The sequence below is a fragment of the Limanda limanda genome, chromosome 13 (assembly GCF_963576545.1).
Source record: "Limanda limanda chromosome 13, fLimLim1.1, whole genome shotgun sequence".
Classification (NCBI taxonomy): Eukaryota; Metazoa; Chordata; class Actinopteri; order Pleuronectiformes; family Pleuronectidae; genus Limanda; species Limanda limanda.
In genome coordinates this window covers 14,768,379-14,779,153 of record NC_083648.1, presented here as the reverse complement: position 1 = coordinate 14,779,153, position 10,775 = coordinate 14,768,379, and the positions used below count along the sequence as shown (strand labels likewise).

Genomic DNA, 10,775 nt, shown 5'->3' with positions numbered 1-10,775 from the left:
CAGTCAACTCAAGGCAAGGTTACCCGTTCAAAACACTGTTCTCTCTATGTTTGCCTGGGTGCTCTGGCGTCCGCCCACAGTCAAAAGACATGCAAATTGGGGTTGGAGACTCTAAAATTGACCATAGGTGTGAATGTCAGCGTGATGTCCTTGTCTCTGTGTGTTGGCCCTTTAATACGGTGGCGACCTGTCCAGGATGTACCCTGCCAATCGCCCATATCAGCTGGGACATGCTCCAGACCCACTTGTACCTCAAATGATAAGTGGTATTGATAATGAATGGATGGATGAATGATTTTCTGATGTGAGAACTGATATTAATGTAAAATGTTCTTTACCTAACATCACACACATGGCCTTTTGTTATAAAAATGCTTTATGAAATCACAAGAATGCCTTGATCACCCGAATGAGCTTTGGTTAGTATGAGTTGAAGCTTCCCGTCTGTATGTTCTTTCTTCATAATTAATGAGTGTCACATGGAAACTTGATCATCAGGATGATTATTTGATAAACTACAGAAATATAACTTTAAATAATGAACTTATTGATAGGAAATTAAAAAAATGCTGGAATTTAACTATTTGTTTTGATTTGAAACAAAACCATGAAAACAAAAGACAGCATCAAGGTGAAGTGGTATCTCAGTTTAATATAAAATGTTCAGTCTACTGCAAACTTTTCACATTAAATCTACATATGCGATGATTAATTTTGGGAACACACACACACACACACAACAGTGGATGAATCAACAAATTAGACAAATAGCTGTGTTGTACACACTTGTGTAAAATCACTACTTTAAGAGTTTTGGCATTGTAGTGGAAAATAAAGAATTTACTGTGGCAAGTGAAAATGCCAAAAGCTTCTGCCCGATATAAAATACATTCTTAGTAAAAGTTCTATGGGATATAAATAAATAAATTCAGTATACTGCTTTCATAAATACAATTTGTTTTCTTATTTGTGCCTCATTAAATGACTTTGAAAATATTAGAGCATCTAAAAGGAAATAAATTAGGCCTGTTCAATTATGGGTGACTGTACTTTTAACTAAGTAGAAATATAGTATGTAACAAATCCATTTCACACACACAAAAAATTTCACATTTTCCTCTTTGTACTGTACTCCTCTCTTCTTATTATGTATTTGACAATGAAACCTGAGAATCCATGAATTCTTTCACTTTTCATCTCCTTAACTGCAAGACACGACTACATCGCATTTCATCGCGTAGGCGTCTGTCTTCAGTCTGCACCCACATGTTTGCTTCATTCACTTTTGGCAGCGTGCTGAGATGAGAAGCATCAAATTGCTCCTTTTTTCCTCGTATAAACAGTCTACCCCAGTGACCTCCCCCGTGCACCGGTGTTGTGAGGGGCTAAGAGGGGGGGGGGGGGGGGGGTGATGGCCGTTGGCAGCTGACTCGACCGTATTCTGACGTCCGCTTCGATCAGGCTGTGGCTCACTGCGATTTGTCCTTCACAGGTTTGGCCTGTGGGTCTTCTTCGGGGGCTGACTGCAGGGGCGGAGCCAGCCACAGACAGAGGAGGATGATGAGGTGGCAGACGTGGAGGGCGGCTGAGCTGCCGTTGGTGGAGGGGTACGTGTTCCACGAAAGCTCGATCAGACCCAGGATCAGGACCCTACACACAGGGATAGAAAGAGGAAGCATTGACTTGTGGCTGAGGGTTTGGTGATCTTGTCGAAATGGAAACTTTTTCGTCAACATCAAGCTTTCCTCTTACCTGAGCAGATGGGCCAGCTTCTTGACTCCCCCACTCCAGAGCAGGAAAGGCAGCGTGTGGAAGTACCAGACATAGAACTGGTAGTGCAACGAACGACTGAAGCACATGCCGATGAAGTTAGAGGTGAACAGAATCAGGACTATCTGTGCATGTCTGTTAAGGTCTGACACAGAAGCCAGTGAATTAGGGCACCTTCACACATGAAGCTGAATAATAATCGCCTCCTGAGGCAATGGTAGATTGAAGAACAGAGAAAGACGCTGGAGGAGGGGATGGGTTGTAGCAGGCAGGAGGAGAACGTGCTTAGAACAGCTAAGTAGGGTCACAAATGTTGAAGCTGTGAAGCCGCTGGTGAAAGTTCACTCAAGCTGAACTATACATGAAGCCACGCTGCCGATTTCCTTTGCTTTCCTTTTATTTGCCCCCTTGCTTGCACAGGTGAAAGTTTGCTACACCTACATTTGCGTATGTGTGATTGTACCCTCACACGAATATCATTCAGAAACATTTAACAGTGAGTAATAATGATGCTGATGATGATCTCAATGTGTCCTTCAATTCATCAATTTTCTTCAAATGGTAATATATTCAAACGAAACAAAAGGATATGATCCACGGAATTCTCCTGAGGAGGCATTTTCCTCTTGCCGGGCTCCTTGAGAAGATCGAAGATGCTCTCACCTGGCCTGTTAAGACAGAAAATACAGAGTTACATTATTATTCTCAATATCTAGAAACCCAGCATTAGCATCCATGACATCAAGTCCTGACTGAACTAATACCTGCCATCTTGTGAAACTAAAACTGGCCCAAATGTAAGCAAAGATTTTATTCCGTCTAATAAAACCAACAATGCACTTTGCACCGAAAGTCAGTCTCTCACCTCTTCCACCGGCGGAGAGCAAAGAGCAACAAGGCGAGCAGGTGGACAGCGAGCAGGAGTAAATGGAAGTTGCGATTCAGGAAGAGCGTCTCGGGCAGGAAGCGCCAGTTCACCGTCCACTTAAACATGAACTGACGGCCAAGATCAAAAGCCCTGCTCACGTAACCACTGGGATTCTCCATGAGAAAAGGGAGGCCGAGCAAAAACTGTGAAATCAGGACAGATTCATTAAATGATGATGTTGAAGACAATTAACATTAAAATATAGTTATGCAAATATATATGGTACCGAATGTTTTCATAGGGGATATTTACCTGTATTCCCGCGCACAGAGAAAGTTTGGGGATTGTCCTGATAAGACCAAACTCAGACAGGAGGAGGAAAAGTAGCCCGGGGGCAAACAGAAGCACGTTCATTTTCACAGACACTGCTAAACTGTCAGAGAGAGAGAGAAAAATTAAGTTGTAATTTCCTCATGTAACAAATAATAAAAAAAAGTTGTGTACATTTTACTCCTGGATAACAGAGGGAGAGATCTCACTAGAAGCTGCAGAAAAGAGTCCACACTTGCCTGTAGATGGCACATCCCACGGTCCAGTATCCATCCATGAAGAGGTTGACGGCTGCAAACAGCAGCATCATGGCCACTGGGTCGTTGAAGAGACGCAGCACAAAGATGGAGTGGATCCTATAGGAGGCGCAACACACAAAGAAGAACACGTAGGGCGGAACCTGGAGAAAGAAAGCAACACATTTTATTATACAACTAACAAATATAAATTACAAGAGAACAGTCTACCATAAATCCACTGGCTACATAAACATTAGCAGCATCATATTCTAACTTGGTGGTGTATTGCTGTAATAATTCTTCACACAACCACGGACTGACCTTCTTAGTGCGGTTGTATATCCTGAAGACAAGCAGTAGCGTGATTAGGTAGAAAGCAGCGAAGATGTACTGAGCCAGACGTATGTTCACACCGTGGCTGGTGATGTAGTAAAGAGCAGTGAAGATGTAGACAAAGCCAGCCGGGTACCTGCAACCACAAGGTGCTAATTATTCCCAGAATCCTTCACTCACATGACATCTTAACACACGGCGGAGCATCAACAGAACTGTAGACCTGTGAAACTTACACCAGGGGACCCGTGCCTCCTTTAAGCTCAGTGTAGTCGTATGTTCCGTTGATGACGCCCTCTACTTCCTCCATGTAGGCTTTCCAGTCTATCTCAGTGTCTGCAAGAATATAGATCAGTGATCATTAGGGCTGATTGGTCATTGATAACATAAATACATTGATTTGTGTAACGTGCGTCGACACATTGTAAGGAAGGTTGCTGCAACTAAATGAGTTGTTATTGTATTAAATGCACTTGCATGGGATCGCTATAGGAACTTCAAACTCAACTTCTTTAAACATAATAGATTGTTTGTCAACAAATTCACTCATTCATTAGTATTTCAGTGAATTTTACAATGTCAGGTATTTTCTACATAAATAATAAAAAATAGTCCATACAGTTTAAGGACAATGCACATGTACAGCAGCCACAGAGGACCAGCTAATGCTAAGAATGTCAAACTTTCACTGGCTCCTGCTTCTCAACTATGAATATTTTCTGGATTCTTTTTTAAGTCGTTGTACATTGATTAATTTTAGGTTTTGGAGAGAAAATAAAGCAAACAAAGATATATACCTCACATGAGATTTTGAGATAATTTTTTACTCCATTTATATTTTTCTATACTTTTTTTATAATGTCCTTAGACTTACTATTGCATGTTACTAATTATTACTTACTGAGGCCTATTCTTGACTCTTGCTGCTGTAGTATTGCAAATGTCCCCATCGTCGGACTAATACAGGATTATGTTATTTGATCTTTAAGTGAATAATGATCATGCCACTACAAGTTCACAGAACTGAGATTAAACCTGATTATCACCGGCGCAGAGCAGGCGATTCTCTTTGGTCATGCAAGGACAGTAAACTCTCTCTGACAGGTGGAAGTTGGGGGTTGGGTGGGAGGGGGGGAAGCATGCTAACGCTAGCTACTTAGCGCTCGGACCCGTCCGGGCAGCCGAGTGAGCGCCGTAGCGTGCTAGCTAGCCGCGCAGCTACTTACACGCCACTTTCTGGATGACCCACACGTTGATGCCGATCTCCAGGAGCCACAGCACGGACACGACCAGCAGCGTGTACTCCGGCTGGAACAGGACCAGGTGCTTGTCCTGCCACAGCGTCCGGAGCTTCCCCAACAGAGGGGCCGGGGCGCCAGGGGGCTTCCTCCGCACACCTCCTGCCATGTTCGGCGGTGCAGCGAGCAGCAGAGAGACGTGGAGGAGAGGAGGAGGAGGTCGTGGTGCGCCTGCGCAGGCTTGGTCACCTGATATCGACTGCTTCCGGTCTGACGTCACGTGACACGGAAGACACCGTGGGGCCGATAGTGTCAACTTGAGATCATCTTTCCTCTGACAGGTAGACACCACCGTGTTACTCAGGCTCCTCCACTTTAACACAACAACACACCTGTAGTGTTGTGCTGCTGGTCAGGTGATCAGCCGACAGGGACGTCCACTGCTGGTGAGGCTCCACCAACGTTAGCTAGCTAGTAGCTCTGCAGGATTCTAAAGAGGATACACATGAAAGTAATGATTATAGATTGTCTGTATTGTATTACTCAAAGTCAAATATCAATATTAATGTCTTAGAGCTGTGGCTGGTGATTTGTCAAAAGTGAAACTACAAATTCGAACGAGTCAAGTTAAAGTTTATAATGTTTGCAGCCACTTTCTCTCGTTTTGTGTCTTTGTTTTATGTGTTTTTACTGCAGCTTTAATTTTATTCCAATTAAACCTTGAACTTGTATGTGACCAGTCCGTGTTCCCAGTTTGTGGCTTTACTACGGTGGCCCTGGGGTGCCAAACACAACAAAACACAACAGCATTTATGTTAAATCGAAAGGGAAGGTACCTGCTATTATGGACAAGATGTGTTGTTGTGTTCTGTGATTTGTTGTTTTGTTCTGTGATTTGTTGTTGTTTTTTATGATTTGTTGTTGTGTTTTGTGATTTGCACTGTGCCATCGCACACCCCTCACGTTCGGGTAGAAAACTAAATAATCAGTATCTACAAGGACAACGTGTCACTTTTATGGATGTATTTTTATCTTAGTTTGTAACTTGACTACAGCTATAACATGTAGTTGATTAATTGATAGACAGAAGATCAATCAACAGCTATGTTGACAATTAATCTGAATCCCTGTATTTGTTGATGTACTCATGTTGTTACTTGTCATTTGTCTGTGCAGGTCTGCTCCTACAGCAGCGACAGGAGAGCAAAGGACAATGGATGGATATTCTGTGAGGGTTCCAGAGGTCGTGTGTCTCGGGGCCAGTCTCACCCTCTCAGGCATCTTCTACTATCTGTACAGGAAGAGCCGCAAAACAGTGGAGAGACTTGACGTTAGTTGTGTAACATTTCATAACTTTTAGTAAGCTTTTATTCTGCAATTTGTCACTTTTTCTGTTTTTCATGCTGTCTAAACCCAACGTAGGAATGGGATAAGGTGTGAAACCCTTGAAACGATCTTCATATTACACAAACTTGAAATCCTCTTTAGGTAGAACATTCTGAAAGAGGAAGCCAATCTCCTATGCCTTACTGGCATAGGAGATTGGCTTCCTCTTTCAGAAGTTTTACAGGACTGATGTAGACTGTTCAAAAAATGTGAAGGAAATGAATTAAAATGTCCTCTGCACTGTGTGTCCTGCTTACACAAATAGTGTGTCTTGTGTTGCCAGGAAGCTCCACATTTCACCATAGATGGGAAACTCAAAAACATTTTAAAGGAAATTCCTGGAGCATGTCTAAAGTATGCTGTCATTGAAGGTATTTGGGGTCTCACTTTTTTCTGATACCGACAAGACTTGATCCATATTTGTCCACTTAAAGAGTTGTACACTTTCTTCACCTCTTATTCTCTATTAAGTGTGTATGTGCTTGTGTGTGTAGGTGCTGTACAGCCAGTGGGCGAGCCTCTGACAAGTCACTTCCAAAAAGAAATTGTCGGCGTGTTGCAGAAAATAATGTTGAAACAACAGAGGCTGGTGTGGAATGGCCTTTCAAGCACTTGGTGAGCACAGTATATGATTTTATTTTGACTACTCATTCATCATTCATAGCTTTCAACTTCCTCAACCCAGTTTATAGTGAAGGATTAAAAAAGGCCCATCTCAAATAATTAAAATTGTAAAATAAATGTTCTCAAACTTTTTGTGTAGCGTGATACAGAACCTCAATACCCCAACATGCTGCCACTAATGCAGGTGCAGCCCACAGTATACATGTGTTGTGTAAATAGAACTTTCACAAAGTCCCAACAGTCCAATCATAAAACCATATTAATACTCACTAGATCCATATTTTATTTTGCCTGATGTTCTTAAAATAACATTAAGTACATGAATTATCCTCTGAAAAATTAACAAAGGGGTTGAAAAAACACTATCCAAAACAATGTCATAGAAAGTCAATAGAAGAATTCCTGGTTCCGCCCCAAAAAGGTAATAGGTCCTTTCTTGGCTCATGTCCCACCCCTCTTCCATGACATTTTGTGGAGTTTTTCGTAATCCTACTAAATATCCAACAAACAAATGCAGACAAAAACATAACCTCTTTGGTGGAGTTAATAATATACATTACAACTATTGTCTTTCTACTTAGTGTATTGTGTCAATGAAATGACCCTGAGATTTGCACAACCTCCATAAGAACCAAACTGGCTCAAAATTCGAAAACTGAACATCAGAGAGTCATACTTTATATACATGGGGCATCTTCAGCTTATTTGATCCTGTCTATCCACTTATATGTTGACTAAACAGACCCATTTCCCTCCTTCTACCTGTTGCAGGACAGACAGTGAGCTGGTCTTGCACCAGAGAGTGAATGCAGTGCCCTTTGTGTTAGTGGGATCAGATGAGACCACAGTCAAGGTCCTGTGTCCTCTGCAAGCTTCCGGAGTCCACATGGAGATTACCCACGAGAAGTTTCACCAGCTCAATTACGGCCTGGGCGACATCGTAGGACAATACCTGAGTGGGGAGAAAATTAAAGGGCAACTGGAGACCGAGGAAATGCTCAAGGTTGGTTGTTACTTACAAATGGCACCTGCAGCTCAAAAATGATTCATATTCACTGGAGAAAGTATCATATTTTTGCCATTTTTCCCTCCACGATACTGTAAGCAAATTTTCCCCCTCATTTCCCAGGTGGGTGCAACTCTCACAGGAGTAGGTGAGTTGATACTAGACACAGACGGCACCCTGAATCTTCGACCCCCTTCCAATAGTACACAGTACTTCTTGGGCAACATGGACTTTGACACCCTGCGACAAGACCAAGAGAAAGTGGTTGTTGGGTGGAAGGCGCTGACCATTACCTCTGCTTTGGTCGGGGCGATGGTCGTCCTCTGGGTGGGTCGACGCTACTACTACCACCTAAAAGCTCAGTGGCAGCGGGAGCAGGAGAGGAGGGAGTTTGAGAGATGGCAGGCCGATGTAGCGGGCGCCGAAGCACCTCAAGATGCGGCAGGGGAGCGCATAGAGAATCCCTGTGTGATTTGCCTCACTCAGCCTCGTAACTGTATTCTGCTGGACTGTGGGCATGTGTGCTGCTGTCACACCTGCCAGCGGGCGCTTCCACGCCGCCAATGCCCGATTTGTAGACAGGACATCAGCAGAGTGGTGCCGCTCTACCACGTCTGAGGCCCCTGTGGGACCATGTGACCTCAGCGGGGGACAACCACTATACAAACTGTACTGGCTTTACACCTGATAGGTCTAAACTGCTGCACTAACAGCGACAAAAGGGCAAAAGTAAGTCTTTGATTTCTTTATTTTCAAGAAAAAAATACTCTTCAAAAAACAAAATGTTTGTACTGATCAAATGTGAATTTTAAGGATATAGTACAAAGGCTTTGTTCATTACACTGTTACATTGAGGTACTTTTATCTGAGATTATTTAAAATCATAGGGGAGCAAGTGTATAATATGCAATAGAAATGTTTATTTTCCTACGTGTGTATGTGCCTTATTTTGGTAATTTATATGACAGCTGCTGTCTCAGAATGACTGTAACTTACGTATCTGAATTGCTTAAGTCTGCCCCTGAGTAACTATGGTTTTGTTTCAGACAGTTTCACTTACATTTGTGATTCACAGGAAGTAACTGAAACAAAGGTAAAACTAAGGCCGAGACGAAATGTTAAGGTGTAATTAATGCACTACAGACGAAGAGAGTGTTTAAAATGTTCGGGGAATTGTTAATTGTACATACTTAAAAAGATATTTACTTTATGTAAACAAGTCTTTGTTTTCATGATATCTGATAAATGTCCTCAACTTATGTCAGTTGAGTTTCAAGACTATTAGAAATCGGCTTGTATTTTTGTGTAGCAGCAAGTTTCACATCTCAATGTTGATGGTAAACATGGTCAACACATGTATGTAAAATGTACTCACCATTCACCATTGATCATCTCGGCATATAGGGTTTCATGGTGATTTAATGAAATTGATGATTTTGATGACAAGATGCGTTGAAGCAACTTACAATGAACCTGAATAGGGCTTTGAAAATAAAAAACATTTCAGAGTTACAAATTATTTATAATTCGTCTTGTTTTTTACAGGGTCAACTCACAAAATGTGAACTGATGAATGGCTAAACTCTAATATTGTGACTGTTCAGACCTATATAATAGTAACATGTAACAAAGCACCTTTCAAAACAGTCATAAAGTGTTTTACAGTGACAGATTTAAAGAAACTTTAAATATAACAAGATAAATATGGTTTCAACCAGATTCATAGTGGATAAGCAGAAAATGAATGAAAACACTTCCTGATCTTGTGTCTATTTTTCTTTTGCAGTTCACATCATGTTTCTTGTAAATAGCAAAGTTATAATATTTTGAGTGTTTTTCATAAATCAAAGTAGCTCTAGTGCTACACCTACAGTCTGGGTTAATTAATTGGACTCCAATTAGATTTGGAAAAGATTTCTGATTCCAGATAGATTCCAGATTCCTTTATTGGTCACACACATATACAGACACACTACATGCAAATGCAGGAAATGTATTCTCTGCTTTTGACCCATCCGTGTGAACACAGCAGCACACAACACACACAGTGAACACACAGAGCAGTGGGCAGCCACGGACGGCGCCCAGGGAGCAGATGTTGGGGGAGTAAGGTGCCTTGCTCAGGGCACTTAGACAGTGGGGAAGGGAGAGTCCTCTTGGACTTGTACAGATCCAGGTCTGGTCCATATCCAGTTTTGTTTTTGTCAGTCCGTGGTCTGCATTTGTTGAGGTAATTATCTAATATGTCCACACACCCTGGTTATCTTTGGATTGGAAAAAGTGCAGAACTCTGGGGTCTGCAGTTTTTGGCCTCGGACTCGCCTTCATCTCTGAACCAAAGTCACACTAACTGGCAACTGTTTCTCTCAAGACATTATGGAAGCAGCTCATGTCTGAATAAATACTTGTTTCACTCAAAATGAGATACTCCTTATATATATTTTTTTTCCATAGGCACAAGTGCTTGACAGCACCTGGTTTCTGAAAAGACTTTGGTGTAGTGAGTCATCCAGGGTGCTATTTCTGTCAATTCTAACAAGCAGTGAGGAGAAGACGTGGAGAATATGGCGGATACATGAAAAGCAGTGGCACAGAAAGGGAAGAGCTGGGGTGCGTGGGGGGGTATAAGGTGAAGAGTGAGGAGTAGGGCCTGAGTGGGGGGTGAAAAAGGAGCAGGTGGGCGACACAGGATCCCATAAATCTTCCTCAGCGGTCACGAGGGTTCACGTTGACAAATTCTTCACGAGCCCTCTCAGCAGAACAGCAGCTGTGGCTCTCGGGGAACAAGACTATTCCTGTAGCACTCGCAGACCTCCGAGGGCACGGGGGGGGGGGAAACAATCACTTCTTATTTGTTCAGTCCAGTTTAATTGAGTATATGAAAGAATGAAAAGGGCATTACAACAAAAGAGTGCAAATCTTATTCTCAGATAGGCCTTTGGAGCTAATCCATGCAATAGACTGATCCATAAATTACATTT

General features: G+C 42.2%; 2 protein-coding genes across 3 annotated transcripts; one reads left to right on the top strand and one right to left on the bottom strand.

The window, feature by feature from the left end:
• Positions 1-632: 632 nt before the first annotated feature.
• Positions 633-4,989, bottom strand: alg3 (ALG3 alpha-1,3- mannosyltransferase). Its single transcript, XM_061084414.1, has 9 exons — positions 4,767-4,989; positions 3,777-3,876; positions 3,529-3,676; positions 3,208-3,368; positions 2,951-3,071; positions 2,636-2,841; positions 2,363-2,438; positions 1,753-1,898; positions 633-1,650 (listed from the first exon to the last, which is right to left on the bottom strand). Exons 1-9 carry the CDS (start codon positions 4,945-4,947, stop codon positions 1,470-1,472), a joined length of 1,320 nt encoding a protein of 439 aa, XP_060940397.1. The 5' UTR covers positions 4,948-4,989; the 3' UTR covers positions 633-1,469.
• A 63-nt stretch (positions 4,990-5,052) lies between these two features.
• On the top strand, positions 5,053-9,313 carry mul1a (mitochondrial E3 ubiquitin protein ligase 1a). 2 transcript variants are annotated; one of them, XM_061084416.1, is made up of 6 exons: positions 5,053-5,119; positions 5,955-6,108; positions 6,448-6,535; positions 6,659-6,779; positions 7,560-7,791; positions 7,918-9,313. In XM_061084416.1, exons 2-6 carry the CDS (start codon positions 5,992-5,994, stop codon positions 8,410-8,412), a joined length of 1,053 nt encoding a protein of 350 aa, XP_060940399.1. In that variant the 5' UTR covers positions 5,053-5,119; positions 5,955-5,991; the 3' UTR covers positions 8,413-9,313. The 2 variants fall into 2 exon arrangements, with proteins under 2 accessions (XP_060940399.1, XP_060940398.1); XM_061084415.1 differs by having other exon boundaries at positions 5,059-5,224.
• Positions 9,314-10,775: the final 1,462 nt, after the last annotated feature.